Here is a 17,796-nt window from a genome sequence, read left to right on the forward strand (position 1 = left end):
TGACTGAGAGGCTGTGGAAAGTACCTGGAGTTGGGATTTAAAGCACAGATAAGCATCCAGTCAGCCAGTGGAACAGCATTTTCTGATATAGAGAACAATGTAAACCAATCCTTGGAAGTAGGAAAAAGAAAGGGGCAATTTGGTGTTACCTTGGAGTAAAGGTGAGTAAGGGGGCTGTGGAGAGTAATACCAGATGGAAGAGTTTGATCTTCCCTCTATGAGGAGAGTTAAGACGTGATATTGGTAGAGCGAAAATATGATTTGCTCTGTGCTGAGTCCACTAGTGTGGAGGATGGATCAGAGGAGGTAGAGAGGAGAGACTTGTCAGGAGGCTTCTGCAATAATCGAGGCAGGTGATGATGAGATACTGGCCTAGGACGATGTCAGTAGCAGAGGAGAAAAGAGGGGAAGATTTGAGGGCTATTTATTATAGAGGTGGAGTTCCTAGGAACAAGTTACTGGCTATGAGAGGTGAGGGAGAAAGAAGATCCCAAGGTCACAGCAAGGTTTCAGTCATGGAGCCTGACTGATTGATCATGCCACAGCAGAAACAAGGAAGGCGGAAGGGATCACGGGTATTGGGGGAAAGGTAATAGAAGTCGTCCTTCACACTCCAAACCAGAGCCTCGAATATTTGTTTTAGAGTGAAAGGGGATCAACACCCCTACTAACTGCTTGTAAGTAGTTGTCTTAACCTTTTAATAGGGTAAACCCCCTTTTCCCTGGCCCAGAACTGCCACCTTGTGTTTAGTCCTAGGTTTTTAGATCACTTAGAAAAGAGAACTCTGTCTCCGTGTTTGAGAGGAACTTCCTTACAATATACAGAATTTCCCTGCTCTTGACACAGTAGCTAATTATAAAATTAAAAATTGAAAGTTACATCTTATTAGAAGTTCACTTCATAAATCAGTCCCCAGTGATTTCTTTCTGTGAATAGTGCCTTTCATAAAACACATGATTGAGGGCAACAAGACTTCCTGCTGGAGTTTCAGTAGATATCAGTTTTCTCCTTTTTCCCTTTTCTTTTCAAGGGGCTCGTGTTGTGTAATTGACTGGAGCCTATCCCAAAAATAACGTTATATTTGTTGTTGGCATTTTTGTTATTAATTTTATCATTGTGTTATTATCGTTCTGTAAAACAGGAGTTTTGGGGCCTGACTGTAAAGTAGAATTGTGTGTATACACAAGGAAAAAGTTCGAATTCAGACAAACCATATGTGGTGTGACTCCTCAGTGCATGTTCGGGGGTTTTGGCTCAAAAGAGCAAACTTGGGGTGAAGAACAGTAGCCTAGTTCTCCCCAGGCATAAAGCCACGTATCCTTCATTTTGTTTCTGCGCATGGAGATTGCTTCAGCTTTAAACATGCCTTTGCTGTTGGCAGGTTGTCTCAGCTGCTCGCATCTTACTAAGAAATCCTGGAAATCAAGCTGCCTATGAACATTTTGAAACTATGAAGAACCAGTGGATTGATAACGTTGAAAAAATGACAGGTAAAGCTTGTGGAAGGTGGCGGCTGTGCTTTGCTCTGTCCCTTGGGGTTTTGAAGGTAGAGAGTGAGCTTTTGGAAACCTGAGCAGGAATGGAGATGTGTCCTGGCTGTAACTGGATGAGAGGGGAGTCATGTGCTGGGCCCTCGACTTGGCTGTGCTTGGAGCCACTGAGCAGCCGCCTCTCTTTCAGGCCTTCCCCCACCCCCCCACCCCCGCCCCGGGCTGAAGAGAGGCCCTTTGAGGCCCTGGCGGTGCGATGGCCATTGTGGATGCCCCTATCTTCTCTTTGAATAGTGTCCCTGCTTGCCTCCAGCCCGGATCTGGTTTCAGTGGATGTGAGGGAGCAGTTTGTGGCTCCATTGAGTGCTCCTGTCATTTTCAGGGATTCATGTTTCATGGAATTACAATAGCAACAATTCAGCACAACCCATCTCAGTGTTTCATCTTAGCTATGTAGTGGGGTTGTTGTGTTGTGTTTGGGTTTTTTTTTTAGTAACCACCAGCAAACCTGAGCCTGCTCAGTTGAAGTGGTACCTCCTAGTCTTCTTCATTCTGAGCTGAGGAAGGGACAGGAGAGAAGGGAGGAGATGTGGGCATGAAGGCCTTGGGTTTAGAGGCAGCACCTCCTGTGATAGGGTCCCGCAGTAGCCAGAGATGAAAGCAGAGCTCCTGAGGTGTTGGAAACAAGGTAACAGAAACAAGAAGCAGGCTCTCAAGGGTATTGGAGTGCTCCTCATGGCTCATCTCAGGCAGGGGCAGCTGCCAAGAAGCAACAGATGGCTGGGGAGTGAGGACAGAGAGACCACGATATTAGCAGATAGTGCAAAGGTATTGTGGTGATAGTCTCAGATGCATCCCTTGCTTCTTCTGGAGAGCAGCAAGTTGTAGCTGCCGACATGGAAGCTTGGAGGCCATGGGCAACCGCTCTTATAAAAGCTGTAAGTCAGTGTGGGCCCTTGGCACAGACTGCCCTTTTCAGAGGCTGTATTCACCTGGAAGCTTGCGATGGTTGGGAAGACTTCTGTGGAAAGAGAGAGTTCTGAGAGCTGAAACTTCAGTGAAAATTGGTGTGGCCCCTTGGACTTGGGAACTTCTATTCTCAGTATTGTTCCCCTTTCTCTGGCAGGGCTGGTGGATGAAGCCATAGATACCAAATCTCTGCTGGATGCTTCTGAGGAAGCGATTAAGAAAGACCTGGATAAGTGTAAAGTAGCTATGGCTAACATCCAACCTCAGATGCTCGTTGCTGGGGCAACCAGCATTGCTCGGCGAGCCAATCGGATCCTGTTAGTAGCCAAAAGGGAGGTGGAAAACTCTGAGGATCCCAAATTCCGGGAAGCTGTGAAGGCTGCTTCTGATGAACTGAGCAAAACCATTTCCCCCATGGTGATGGATGCAAAAGCTGTAGCTGGAAACATTTCTGATCCTGGTAAGCAATAAATAACTCATCTTGTTTCATTTATTAATTTCAAGTATTATTAGATTGGAGCTAGAATCCACTTGCCCCCACTTAACATAAGCTACAGATTCATCTTGAGAATAAAAGATTGCATTTTCTTGGTCCAGTATCTAGGATTATGTACTTTACCCTTCCCAGGCCCTCTTTGCTCATGGAATTGAAAAATGTTCTCTCTACTCTCAGAATACAGAGTGCCTTCAAACTGAGCAGCTCCTAGTACTCTGCAGTCTTGATTAACTTTGACCGCATTCCATCTCCAAGAGATACTTGGCTAAAGATTTCATTTGTCATATATTAAACTAGTATAACTAATTTGACTTCTCCTACTCTCCTTATCTAGTAAAATGTTTTAATCTACTTTGTACTCCTTTTCATGGAGTAATCTGGTAAACTTAAGATGGGGAGTTCATACAAGATGACTTTCCCCATAGGTGTATAATAGTTGTCCTTTGACACCAAATCACACCAAATCATGTGACTTTTCCTTAGATTGGATTTGATATTCCCACCTTCTGCACTACTAAAATGGATTTTAAAATATTCATAATGAGAACTGTACACTCATGGCTTAGATATGTCTGGGTTATTCTGAGATCACACATTTACAGTCTAGTCAAGTATGACTAGTAAGACATAGAGCCTAGTTAGTATTAGGGGCAGGGGCTGATGCCACAACCCCCCCTCCTTTCACCTGTCCTTGTCCCAGACTTCCAATGTTCTTGAATCTATCCACAGCCAGCTCTCCCTTCTGAGCATGCCCCGCTCTCAGCTGGAGCTGAGGGAAGCTTGATTTGGGCATCTCAGGAGAAGAAGTGACATGCCAAAAGCTAAGTAGAGCGGAGAGAGGGGGAAATGTGAGAAGGGTTCCAAGGCACATCTGGCTGATGTAAATCGGATGTCATGTGTCCCTAATCCCAGTGTCATTAGGCATGCTCTGCAATCAGGTTCACATCCTCCGACTTTTAGTAACACAAACCAGTTCCTCTTCAGTAGATAGGCTGAGAAGCTCAGGCTGCTGACCCACTTGTTGGAAAGTAAGAGTGCTTGTTGTCTTTAGGCCTGCAGAAAAGCTTCCTGGACTCGGGATATCGGATTCTGGGTGCTGTGGCCAAGGTCAGAGAAGCCTTCCAGCCTCAGGAGCCTGACTTCCCTCCTCCTCCCCCAGATCTCGAACAACTCCGGGTAAGTAAATTCCTTTTGGGGCCATGACACAGCAGAGAGTTTATGATTGCAGTGAAAGCAGGGAACATGTGTGCTGCGAGATGATTCTGGAGTGAGAGTAGCTGGTGGCAGATAGCAGCAGATGCTGGGGTCTGACAGTGGTTGAAGCATGTGGGATTTCCTGTGTAGTTGGGTGCCAGCTTGATGAGCCTGCTGAGCAAGACACTGGCTAGTGGGGGCCATTGTCTTTGGCAATCCTGATTTTGGTGAATGAACATTATGTGCCAGGGACCATGTTAATAGGGCTGGGCCTGAGGGTTTCCCATTGTCTAGTTTGTCTGTAGTTGTCAATAGCTCTCCTCAAACCTGTGCATAATCCTTCTCCTGGCCTAGTAGGTATTCCTGTGAGTTGACCTTGATGAGGAATGAGGAACTTTTTATTTCTCTTTATTCTTTTGATTGGAAGTTGTGGTACTTTACCCTGGCCTCCTGGACTTCTGAGATAGCTGTTTCAGACTAACTGATGGCCTTTTGATCACCTACTTGGGGTATCTAAAAATGTTTATGAGGACATAATTCAAAATTTGTAGCTGTTTTACTTTCTAACTGGAACCAAAAAAAAAAATTGATAAAGTGATTTATAGACAATTTGTTGAAGCCACCTAATAGACAGTGGAAACAGCATTCTGTACGTTATTAGTTCAGGATGGTGGTTGGACAGCAGTAACTTTTTAAGTGAGATAAAGAAATAAGTAGCATTATTATTTTTGTATACATAAATTCTGAAGAGCAGCTTCGGAAAAATCATCCACTTGGTTTTGGCCCAGCCGTAGAAAAATGATAATTTGGTCCCTGTCCAACCCCTGCATTTAATTTTGGCATAAAATATAAATTTGTAAACTGGCATAGATTATACTGGACCAGACTGAACTGTTTGCTGGCAGTGAGTCTCTAGGAATGTGCCACTTGTATCCTTCCAATTAGGCTTTTGTCAGGAAGAACTGGGAGAGAAAGGTATTCCTAAGTGGTGGCTCCTCCTAGAGTCGTAGAATTTTAGAGCAGAACAAATGCTTAGAGGTCATCCGGTCCAACTCCCTCCTTTTCCAGAGGTTTGTGAAACCCAGAGGGGTGAGGAGACTCATTCATTCCTTCATACAGCTCCCTTCGTGATGTGGCTGGCACTGGAACTCGGGGTCTCCTACTTTCAGTCTAGTGTTCTTGCTATCGGACAACCCAGGAAAGCATCCTTGTACCAGTGATGTTGGTTTGGCTTTAGCTGAGCTGAGCTGAACTAAAACAATTAGTGATGGAGTTTTTGCAGGGAAATGTGAAAGAAAATTTGCCTCTGGTCAGGCTGAGACACGTAGTGCTTTATATATGTGCATGAATGGCTCAGGATGCCTGGTTATGTGGACAGGTGCGAACAGAGCTGGTGATATGTATAGATGTGAGCGTGCATGGTGTTTGTGCAGTGGCTTTTTCTTTTTGTGGTGGGGGTGGTTATTCAGCCAGCTGGTGGAATTAGAGGAAGGAGAATGCTCTCCCTTGTGGCTGCAGTTATAACAGAGGGATTGTCTCTCGCCTAGTTGACAGATGAGCTTGCTCCTCCCAAACCTCCTCTGCCTGAGGGTGAGGTTCCACCACCCAGACCCCCTCCACCAGAGGAGAAGGATGAAGAGTTCCCTGAGCAGAAGGCCGGGGAGGTGATTAACCAGCCAATGATGATGGCTGCCAGGCAACTCCATGATGAAGCTCGAAAGTGGTCCAGCAAGGTAAGTGTTGAAGGCCTTTATCAGATACTTTTCTTGTGAGAATAAGGACAAAGAGCCAAGCTTCAGAGCTTAATAGAAAGGATCAACATTTTGTCATATTGACTTGCATAGTCATTTTTTCTCTCTGGTTCTTTTGGTCCTCGATGTGGCTGAATTAATTTGAGAGTCTTTAGTGGCTGTTGGTTTCTCTTTCATGTGCTGGAGTTAAAGAATGGGATGCATGGAATTTGAGGAGGGGCCTCCTTGGGGAGGACATTTGTCCTGATACTGGATAAATTAGGTCCTTCAGAAATCAAATATTTATAGCATTATTTTCCTCATGTGTATAGGATGTGTTTGGATTCACTTGCTAATTATTAATGCCCTGAAACATGAAACTATTTCTTGGGTTCTTCTGTTGTTGTTAAGATGGTTCCATTTTCTTTGGTAGATTGGGGTCAGAGAAACCTCTTTCTTCTACACCTTCTTGCATATATCAGCCAATCAGCTTTAGTTTAGCCTTGTCACGGCAAATGTGGAAATCCATGTTTTATGATGAGGCTCTTACTGTCCGGGGAACATTCCTGGTAATTAATTCTTGCCTGTTTCCCAAACTGTGAAAACTGAGTCACTTTTCTGGGTATGAAAACAAGGTATTATTTCCAGTTGCTGCAAAATGCATTTCTAACCCAAATGGCAAACATTAACATGTCTAACTTTGTTCCTTTATTTCTTGTCTTGAGGTTTTTCATTTTTATCCCTTTTTCACATACCTCCCTCTCAGAAATACTTTGAATTCTTAGGTTGTCCTGGGCCGTCCAGTTCATGCTTCTCAGTTGCTATTCTCCCAGGCTGAGGGAGTGACTCTGTTCTTTTGCTAAGTGTTTTCCTGAGCTCTTAGATAGGATGCCATTGTTGGAACAGGCTTCCTTTACACTGATCTCTTGGCGTCCCCAGTGCTGACTGTTGTCAGAGGTTTGGAAGGCAGGAATAGTTGACTTTGAGGTATCTGAATCCTAGTGCTGGTGCTACTTGCTGGTAGGGTATGTGGATGGCTGGAGAGGTGGGAGGGGGAAGGACGGATGTGATACCCAACCTGAGAGCCAGTACCATAGATTTAATTAATTAGTCTTCACAGTCCTTTCTTGAAAATGATTCAGTTCCTTTTTGTCCTTAGTTGTCATTTGTAGGCAATACCAGACATTTCCCTAGCCTACAACTTTCCCCAGACATTTTATTACTATTTTGGATTAGTGCCTACTCTAGTTTGGGGGGACCACAGGCTAAAGCTACCATTTTTGAACTCTGGAGGGCCCTGCTGGGACCTAAACTCATCTGTAGCCTGTTGTCAGGCTAATGCTTTGCTTTATTTTTGAACTAGAGAGACACGGTCTGGAAGAGTGACTTGTGTGTTTTGAACCAGAGATGATAGAATGCCTGTCCTTGGAAATCTTCTCTTGTATGACTTAAGTACAGTATGACTTGTGTACTTAGAAGTCCATAAAAGCCCGCTTGGAGTTGGGGGGCTCCTTGCAGTCCGTGGCAGGGGCATGCTGCTTGATGGGCTTCACTTTAAGTCCACCCACGCCATTGTTTCCTTTTCTGCTTTTTTGCCCATCAGGATTTGGTGTTTGGTACTGTCTGATGTGTCCATTCTTTGTGTTCTGGGCTTCTGTTAACTTCTGTCTTTATTCCTGAAGGAAACAGCGATCCGTGCCTGGCAGCCCGAGCTGACCTGTGCCCTTTCCTGGGCTCTAATGTATAACGGTGTCCACATGACCTGATTGAGGGCTCACCTGGTTCTGCTCAGAGAAGCTTGCTAACCAAGCTTAGCCTTCTGGGCGCACTCATTTCCTTCATCTAGGATTGTTTTTGAGTTACTGTTTGCCCCTCAGAATGTTCTGTCATGAGTGTTCCTTTTGGTCCATTTAACTAGCAATAAGTATCAGAAAGATGAATACTGTTTGCTTAACTACTTTTATAAAAAAATTTTACCTTTTGCATGGTTTTGTAGGATTGGATGCTGAACGCTCCCTTTCCATGAATCTCTTTGATTCATCCCCTGGAGATTGTGATATTTTCTTCCTGACTCAGTGGAACGTTGGTTACTAAACCAGCTGAGGCTCTGTTTCATACTAGGCTCTCAAGTCCTCCTGCTTATACTAACTCTGTCCCTGTTTCTCATCCTTCCTGCTACCCGAAAAGCCGGGTAAAGAAGCCTCGGAGAAAGGTGTAGATGTTGCTGATGAGGTTGGGTTTCCTCTCCCCTCTGACAATGAAGATGATTATGAGCCTGAGCTGCTGTTAATGCCGACCAATCAGCCGGTTAACCAGCCCATTCTGGCCGCTGCTCAGTCTTTACATCGAGAAGCAACCAAGTGGTCTAGTAAGGTACTCATTGGTGTCCCTCCCAGTGGGGGATTGCTCCAGTTGCATCCGGCCATGTTCAGCACTGACACATTGCATCACCTGTGATCTGCGAGAGCCCCAGGAATTTGGATGGGGTGGTCATCTGTCTGTCTGCACCTCATTGTCAGAACTGAGAGTGGCTTCACAAGTTTCTTAGGTCTGTCAGTGCCAGATTAATGAAGCTGCATTTGTGTTGGGGGTGGGAGAGACTAAGGAAAGAGACTGGGTCACTTTTGAAAGGCTTCCTTTCTCCTATTTTTGTCATTTTTACCCTGCTGACTTTGTAGCGCTAGTTAGCATTTTATAATGACTTGCAAAGCCATGGGTGAGTCTCTCAATGAGTTTCCAATCCAGAGCCATTGTAGACTACTGAAGAAGTCACTGGACTGAGTCTTGTGCTTTGTGCCTCTGCTCTTTTCATCCATGGCTCAGAGACCAGAGTGAATCTGGACAAGGAATGGCTTTGGCCGAGTCTTTGCTGCCTTGCATTTGGCTGTATTGCAAGTGCCTGGCCTTCACTGGAGGCCACCCTCCCTTCATTTGTCCACCTATTGATCACTCCAGGGGGAGGGGCTTGATTCTGCAGGGCAGAACCAGCAAAGCCTTGTACCTGGGGGACTACATGCAAATCTGCATTTGAGATTCTGGTCACCAACTGGTTTTGTTTTCTGTCCTTTGGAACTGTTATGCTACAAGGCGCAAGGTGTTTGGTATGTGATAACTAACACTTGGCTGCAACATTTCCTAACCAAAGTCATAAAATGCTAGGATGATCATGGGTCTGCATTTAAGAAGGGGCCCTTCTGGTGCTCATCTGGCACGTTTCCCTGGGGTAGAATCCATCTTCTCTGTGGTATGGGGAGTGTGTGTGTGTGTGTGTGTGTGAGAGAGTGTGTTTGTGTGTGCCCTCACACATGAACACTTCTTTAGCCACCATCATGTCTAAAGTGGCCCGCATCCTAACTTAGATGACCAGGCGTTGTTGGTCAGTAGCACTTGTGACCTCTTACATTGCACTTCCTCTTTTAGGACCCTGTAGTGACATGGCTTGGGTACACAAAACCCAACTTGAAGACTGAGGGGAAAATTACTAGACCTTGGCTTTTTAAAAGGAGGTTTTCAGCATTAACTGTTTCATTTTCACTGTTCTACTATTCATGGGCATCACTACTGAGGATTTAAAAGCATTAAGTGAATGATTGGGTGAAATCCAGCCCCATTTTTCCTGTTAGTATGTCTCACTGGGTTTTTAAGAAGGAAAAGGCCTAATCCAAGAACTTTGTGTTGAGCGGAGGGTGCTGGGGGATTCTTTTTTGGCAGATGGAAGGAGATCGCTGGGGTAGTTTTAACTCTCACTCATTCATCTATTTGGCCTGCCTGATGAATCTCCAACTCTGTTTTTGTCCAGCTTCAGTTTCCCTGCCTCCAACTGGACATTTTGCTTTTCCTTTCCTGAAGAAACAGTAGGATTGACTGTTGACCTTCTTGAATGTGGAAATTTAAAAATGTCCAGTTCCTTTAGACCCTGTGACTAGCCAGAAAGATGGGAGGCAGCAGGGTGAGAGTTTTGGTTATCTGTTCTGGAGGTGATCCCCTCCCTTTTGCACGATGCCACCCATTGAGGTTGCAGAGTTCTTTGGTTTTAGAACTTCTGGCATTGCAGGGAGAGCCCATAACTGTGGTCGCCAAGAGAGGGTTCAGCAGAGCAGCCTCTTGGGTGGATGCTGGCAGGGCTTGAGGCCAGCTGCTGAGTACTTTTCCCCTCAGGTCAGCTCCCCTGCTTTCTCCGTGTACCAGGGCAACATGCCCCTCTAACCAGCCACTCAGTCATCAGTGTGATTAACTCAGGGTGCTGATGTGCTTGTTAACAACCCTTGAGGGGAAGTCCTCACGTCAGACTAACACCTAGAACTCATCTCTTCTCAGCTGTAAAGCTGGTTCCTTTCCATTGCTGAGTGCTGGGGAGAGGACTCCATCTCACTAATCTCTTTGGTCCATTTCCCCAGTGCTGTGCATGTGGCTCTTGAAAGGTTGATTTCCTGTCCTCCTGTCCCCTCAAGCAACCGACTACATCTTCTTTCCTCCATGTACTCTGGTCTCCTTCCCTAGCCTTACCAGCTGGCTGAGCTTTACTCCATGGTTCTGCTTCTCCTTAGGGCAATGACATCATTGCAGCAGCCAAACGGATGGCCCTGCTGATGGCTGAGATGTCCCGGCTGGTGAGAGGAGGCAGTGGCACCAAACGGGCCCTGATCCAGTGTGCGAAGGACATCGCCAAAGCCTCTGATGAGGTGACGCGGTTGGCCAAGGAGGTGGCAAAGCAGTGTACTGACAAGCGGATCCGAACCAATCTCTTACAGGTGAGAGAGGAGGAACAGGGAGCACAGAACAGCATGGAGTCCGGGGGGAGGAGGAGATGTAAGAGGCCATGAGAAATTCTGCTAGAACATTGGAGAGATTGGAGGAAAAGGATCCATTGACTAGTTTATCTAACAAAGGAATTTAATTGAGCCTTTTCTGACCAAATGGACAAGTGTCCCAGGCTGAGGGAACAACGTGGGGGGACATGGGATCTTTTGCATTATATTTTATATTAACAAGAATCTCTGAACCAGCATGGGGTGCCACCAGCAGGGTTATCAGTGGGTAGGAATAGTCACTAGCTGTCACCACCAATACTCCTTTTAAATTTGGCTTATTACTGAACAGTTCAAGTCCGTGGTCATTTTTTTCTCTTCAGGTGTGTGAGCGAATTCCAACCATTAGCACCCAGCTCAAAATCCTGTCCACAGTCAAAGCCACCATGCTGGGCCGAACCAATATCAGTGATGAGGAATCGGAGCAGGTGAGTATTATATGGACCTCCAGAATGATGAGAGCTAGAATGTACTGCCACTATTTTACTACTAGGGAGGCAGGCAAATGAAACAATAAGGCAATAAACACAACATCAGCGATAATCGTGAATATGCCTATGTAGTTCTGAATCACAAAGTATGAGAGACTCTCCATAAAGAAGGCAAAAGAAGTATAACATTTATTCAGACACCAGAGAACCATATTCCATAACCAAATGTTCAGCTCCCACAGCCAGTCAGCCCACTTTATCATAACAGCAAGGAACTTAAAACACCATATAACAGCCTGGAGTCTCGCCATCCCAAAACCTCTCTGACCCCCTGCTTGGGTCTTCCCCAAAACAAATTCACAGTACAGCTAAATCAGCCCGTTCAGTTTTAACAATCACGAGGGCAGCCACTAGCAGCCAGGGGGAGGCAGGGCTCTGGGCCTTCTCCCCACCATGCTGTTTCTACCACACGCCAGGAATTGAGCGAGTTAATATAGAAAAAGATGCTTAGAGATTTGAAACATATAACCACCTTATTCAGTGACAGGGCATTTGTTGAGCTCGGTCTCAAAAGAAGAAAGCCCTGGCCTGTATGGTGGACACAGGAAGTGTGGCACAAAGCCTTTGTCATCAAGGAACTCACATTCTTAGTCAAAAGATATTTAATTACCTTATTATAAATTTTTCATGTGTATTAAAAAGCAGTTCATGAGGACTAAATGCTTCCCAGTTCAGACAAGGGCTGTAGGAATCCAGCACTTTCATTGAACAGCTTGGAGCCAGTCTTGGGTCTTTTCTTACGTAGTTCTTATTGCTGTTAGCCCCAACACCCCCACTGTAGCATAGTGACTTGAGTAGGCCAGCTATCACTATGTCTGGGAGGCTGGGCAGGGCTGTAAGGCTGAGGCTGGTGGTCACTTATGTAGTAAAACTAGCCCTAACATTGGTGAGCCATTGGGATTGGAGCCCTGTCTCGGAGGGGCCAGATGTGCCCATGCTTGTAAAGATGGAGAATGTTTTCCTAGCCAGTCAGCTTGTGATCAGGCCCTTCCAGCCTGGGTGAAACCCCCAGTCTCTGTCTCCATCTCCATTTCCCTATGTAATAACACCTGGAGCCTGTGCTGCCAGGCTGCCTCGGTGTCTCTTGGGGTATTCCTAGACTAAAGAGAAATGTCTTTTTTCTTTTAGGCCACAGAAATGCTGGTTCACAATGCCCAGAACCTGATGCAGTCTGTAAAGGAGACTGTCAGAGAAGCGGAAGCAGCTTCAATTAAGATTCGAACAGATGCTGGTTTCACTTTGCGTTGGGTTCGAAAAACTCCCTGGTACCAGTAGCTCCGAGGGCAGCCATCACTCCACCCGACTCTCCCCCACACCCCAGTACTCCCATGCCTGGCTCAGAGACTCTTTTCTAAGCAGCAACAACTGTGGCCCAAGGCCCTGGCTGCTGCGGGCGCAGGGGTGAGGGTCATTCCCCAGCCTGTTTCCTACAGAAACCCCCACATTTGGTCTTTCCATATTAGAAAATGTTTATATTCTCCTTTGCTTTGGGGGACTGTATGTAATGTCTCTCCCTAGAAAAGTCTGTATTTTATTCTCAAACAGCCTCATGTACTCTTCTCCCTATAACTGGTCTAGGACTAATTACATAAGCTCAGAATTCATGTAAGGAACACTACCCTTGCACCCCGCCTGGATAGCCTCTGGATAGGAACCTTCTTTAATTGCCTCCTACCCCCGTACCTCACTCACATGCTCCCCCTCTGAGCCTGGGAGGCTTACCAGGCTGCTCCCAAGAAGGCAGTCCCTCTGCCTCAGATAATGTGTTTGCTGCTCTGTAGACTGCTGGTGACCATATTCAGCCCTAAAGCTGGTGCTCTTGTCCTGCCTTCTGCAGGGTCACCAAGCCCTTCTAAAGGTGGCCTTGCTCTGCGGGGGAAGGCAAACCTGGGCCCCTGCAGTAACCCGAGGCGGATGGCCTTAGCATCACTACCTTCTTCCCCCACCTTTCCTTTGCTAGTTTCCAAAAGCACAAACCTGAAGACTTTTTTCTCTTCTAAGCAAACCATGAAATAACATGTCATGGTATGAATCATGCTCTAAAGTGACCCATCCATTCCAGGGAAGATCTTGGAGCCATTCAAGGGGGTGGGGGTGGGGGGTGCCCTGCCTCTTGCCTTGGCCTGCCTGCCCACTTGCTCGGGTAGGGTTTCCCCTCCCAAACACTGTGTGTCCTGGTGCTCTTGTCTCTGCTGTTTTGGGGGCAGAGCAGCCAGGGCGTTGTCCAGTGGGGCCATACCTGGGCAATGCATGCTTTGTCACTGACCCCCAGAGGACTTTGCTGAGGCCTTTAATGAAATGCTGCATTGGAGTGCTTGGCCTGATTGTATTCCCTCCACTAATTTCTCTCCCTCCTTGATGGATTTGGAGGACATTTAGGTGCTTCTTTGTTTCTTGAACTTTGAAATATTCTTCTTTTCTAACTCAGCCCCAGGCCGACAATTGTTCTTTTTTGCCCCAGTGTTGTTTAGTGCAAAAGAAAGGCCATCTCTGAGCTGGGGCCTCTCCAGCTTGAGGAGAGCTGAACCAGCAGACTTAAGATTTTTTTGGTCTGGCAGTACAGGAGGCTGACCGTGAATTATTGAGGGGAGTCTCTCACACCTAAAAATGACTGCTATGATTAAAGCTGGAATGAGTCTTCAAGAGGTGCCTTCGGTGCAGGTCAGGGGATGTAGCGAGAGTGAGTGTTCAGATGAAGGGTCAGCCTCTTCTACCTTCCCACCTTGCACTGCGGTCTGAAGAAAGGAGCTGAGTGGGGAATATTTCATTCATTGCCCATGTCACCTGTTTCTTGGGATCCCTGCTGAGTACTCGAAACTCCTGCGTGGTACAGGAGAGGAAATCTGATGGTGAAAAGGACTGAATGAGAGCTTTAACCCGAAGGTCCTTGGTTTTCTTCACTTGGGTTGGATCCCAGTGTTGAATGTGTAAAATCTGTCTTCAGTTAGTCCTGTACATTTTAGGCTTCCTCTTTTTTTCTTTTTAATGAATGATGAGTGTTCTTGAGGTCCTAAGAGTACTTAGTACTCTTAGCACAGTGCCTGGCACATAGTAGGCGCTTAATAAATGTTGATTGATTGATCGATTGATAACAGAACTTAAGAGTTGGGACCTCGAGTCATTTATCTAGTCCAATTCCATAACTTCTTTAGTTGCTTATGTGATATAAATGCAATATTAATGCCTTTAAAAATGAATCTATGCCAAAGATCACCTTTTGTTTTATTAAAGATTGCTTAAAGAAAATACGAGAAATCATGTTTGCCATTTCAGTTCCAGGGTTCTAGCCACGCTGCAAATACACTGTGCCGGTTGTGGTTTTCTCACCACCAGTGTTCCAGATTTGGTGAAGCAGATTCAGAAACATCCCCTGAATGTCAGTTAGAAATGTTACCACTAAAATAACTGTGTTTATAAACTAGGATTTGTTATATGCAAATATTTTCTGCCACCTCTTTTGTTCTCTTAAAAATAAAATGCATTTGTATAAATAACTGTTTGAATAGATGGTGTATTATTTTAGCAGTAGTAATTTTTAGGTAAGACATTTGGGAAATATATTCAGGTAACCTGTAAAGTATTAATATTGTAGGATGGACTTGAATTTATTTAATTCTAATACCTCATCACAGTATGTCTAAGCATGTCAAACAAGGCTTTGAACTAAAAACACTTAATACAGTGCCTGGTTGATTATAAAGGACAGTTCTTGAGTCTGTCAGACTCATGAAGTGTTTAGAAGAGGTGGAAATGATGGAGATTGGCAGCAGGGGGAAATCAGCTGGGAAAAATATAAAGCCAGTCTACTGAAGTCTGTTTTCTGTCCTGGAAGTTTGAAATCCCACGCTCTGTTGCTTCAGTTTTTACAAGGATTTGTGTTAAAGGTATCATGTAAAAGATTTCTGAAGTCAGTCTGCAACACCTGGGTTTGGAGCCTCAGTTCTGCCTTGTGAGCTGCATTAGTTGGGCAAATGTCAATCGGAACCTACTTTATTTGTTAAACAGGGATAGTAGCATTCGTACTATTTGCCTAGGGTTTTAATAAGATTCAAATGAAAGAAAAAATAAGATGTGAATCGGCTTTCAAAACTGCAGTGTTAGACACTTGTTTTTCACGAACCAGAAATGCTCATGGTCTCCAGATCTACATGAGATGGAAGGGAACTCAGCAGCCATACGGTCCAACTCATAACAGAAAGGGATTCCCACTTTAACATACCCCACAAGTGATCACCTGGCCCCTACCAGAAGACCTCCAAAATGGAGGAGTCACTGGTGGTCTGGGGACCACTACTGTACCCAAAGCAATTGGGTTCACAGTCCTAGACCATCTCCATCAGGATCTGAGGGAGGAGGTGGTCAAGAAACTTGTGACAGTTTGACCTGCCTGGCACATTCTTGTCTTGCCTTTGGAGTTGGCAGTTGATAGGGATGGCTAGTTAGTCCCTTTTCTAGAGGTTTTGCTTCTAGGTCAATGGCTGTGGGGGCTGGGCTGAAAGCAGGACCTATGTGTGATCTTGAGGTTGCTGCCATTCCCGGGGCTCTAGGGCTACCTGCCCATTGGTAGTTTGTTGAGCCAGGGAAGCAGGGCTAGTGGTTTTGGGGGGGGACACTGCTATCCTGAGGCTCTGGGGTTCAGAGTTCTGGGCTGTTTCCATTTGGGTCCAAGGGTAAGTGGTATTCCCAAGTCCTAAGAGTTCTGTACTGTCTCCACCAAGATCTAAGGGAGGTGATCAAAGTGGTGGTGGTGGTGGTGGTTTGATGTATCTGGCACCAGTACCACCCATCTCTAAGGGTGCCTGCTACTTCAATTAGGCTGACCTGCCTTATCTGTAGGTGACTTTAAGACAAGTCGTCATATTTTCTTGGTCCTTCCTGTCTTTTCTTCTTCAGATGAAATATACCAGATTCCTTCAGCTTATGCTCTATTATTCAAGGCACTTCATGGTCTTGGCTGCCCTCCTCTGGACAATGGATGCTTATGTATGTCATTCAGTCAGTAAGTCAACAAGTATTAGTTGATGTGTTACTGTGTGTCAGGCACTGGTGCTAAGCTCTGAAAATACAGATACAAAAAGAAGTCCCTCCCCTCACAGAGCTTGCCTTCTAAGGAGGGAAGACAACATATAAAAAGACGGGAGAGGGAGATGGTGCCAGGCCATGGTAGAGGAAAATGAGCGTAGCCTGGGGAAGGAGATATGGCTGGCCTGGCATCCTCCTTAAATGGAGGTCCTGGGAGAGGCAAAGAAACACAGGTACTTATAACATGTGGTGAATTCCTTGCCTGGAGTGAGGTGTAGGATAGGAAGGGAAGTCTGGAATGCAACCTGGAGAGGAATGTCTTTGAAATGTAGCACCCCAAAAATGAACAGGGCGCTGCAGCTGAGAGCTGATGGGCTGAGTCCAGTGGAATCATCACTTTATTCCTGTTAGCTGTTCCTTGATTAAAGAAACCCACGACTGCACTGTTTCTTGGATGCCACACCATACTGAAAACCCCTGTTGAACTCAGTTCACTAAAGCCTCAGATCTCCTTCTAAAAGTCAGTTTCACAAGTATAAGATGGAGGAGTTATAGCTAGCAATTGCAAGGAGATTGGGGGTTTTGTTCTGTTAAGTTTGGATTCAGTCAAAGGGCCACATTTGAGGACCATCATCCAAGGCTTTATCCATGTTGGGAAAAATGCTAAAAACACAGGATCCACTATGAATCACTGCGGTGCTCCACTGAAGATCTGCTGCCATGACTCCGAGCCATCAATGGCTGCTTTTTGAGTCTGGCCTTCCAACAAGTTTTGAATCCATTTAATTATATTATCTACTCTATATCTGTCTTCTCAAAAAGTACTGAGAATCAGATCTAGAACAGTTGGCCCCTCTACTTTGTGAAAGATGAAATTCTCATGCAAGTTAAGAAGTTGGCAGCCCTTATAATGGAAATTCTTCATCATTCCTCTCTCCTGCACCAGGCTTGTGATCTGTTTCTCAAACCCCTCTGTTTCCTTGCTATCCAGGTGTCCTGTGGTATACACAATGACAAAATTACTTTTTTTCCCCCTCTATTGACCATTTTCTCTGCCTTGTGCCATACTTTACTGCTCCTAGAATTTCTCCCACATCAGTACACTGTCTTGGTATACATCACTCCTCCCACCTCTTTTTAACCTAGCCTCTTTTGAGTAAAGTCTGCCTCCAGAGCCATATTCCTGTACTGTTTGATCCCACCAAATCTGCACTTCATAAGAGGTCAAATTTGCCTCTACATTGTGTATTGCTTTCCAGACTTGCCTGGGGCTGACAGGGCTGACCTCCAGCTTCCTCTAGGGTGTTTAGGCCATGGCTACTCTTTGAGGAATCCTCAGTTCCTTCTAAAACAGCAGCAACAACGCCCCCCCTTCCCCCTTAGAATAGTTGGGACTCCACAACTTTCACCAGAGTGCCTTTCCCACCGATGAGTCTAATTTTGAAAAGAGTGCCTGGAAAGGCTAGTCTAGGTTAGGCTCCAGATGATGAAGTGAGAAGGGTACCTTCCTGTGAGTTTGTTTCTGTCTTCTCTGCCTCCCATACTGACTCCTGCCATTTAGCCCTTTCTAAACTCCGGGCCTGAAGCTCATCTGG

General features: G+C 45.6%; 1 protein-coding gene across 3 annotated transcripts in view; it reads left to right on the forward strand.

The window, feature by feature from the left end:
- Positions 1-14,673, forward strand: part of VCL (vinculin) — a 113,604-nt gene extending 98,931 nt beyond the window's left edge. The window contains exons 15-22 of one of the 3 annotated variants that reach the window (XM_036734651.1): positions 1,383-1,491; positions 2,618-2,920; positions 4,008-4,132; positions 5,698-5,883; positions 8,068-8,253; positions 10,428-10,631; positions 11,012-11,116; positions 12,308-14,673. In XM_036734651.1, coding sequence (XP_036590546.1) covers positions 1,383-1,491; positions 2,618-2,920; positions 4,008-4,132; positions 5,698-5,883; positions 8,068-8,253; positions 10,428-10,631; positions 11,012-11,116; positions 12,308-12,454 — 1,365 coding nt within the window. In that variant the 3' untranslated portion in view covers positions 12,455-14,673. The remainder of the gene's footprint in view (positions 1-1,382; positions 1,492-2,617; positions 2,921-4,007; positions 4,133-5,697; positions 5,884-8,067; positions 8,254-10,427; positions 10,632-11,011; positions 11,117-12,307) is intronic. The other 2 variants (XM_036734650.1, XM_036734649.1) reach the window with 2 other exon arrangements.
- The last annotated feature ends 3,123 nt before the right edge of the window (positions 14,674-17,796 follow it).

The sequence above is a fragment of the Trichosurus vulpecula genome, chromosome 8 (assembly GCF_011100635.1).
Source record: "Trichosurus vulpecula isolate mTriVul1 chromosome 8, mTriVul1.pri, whole genome shotgun sequence".
NCBI lineage: Eukaryota > Metazoa > Chordata > Mammalia > Diprotodontia > Phalangeridae > Trichosurus > Trichosurus vulpecula.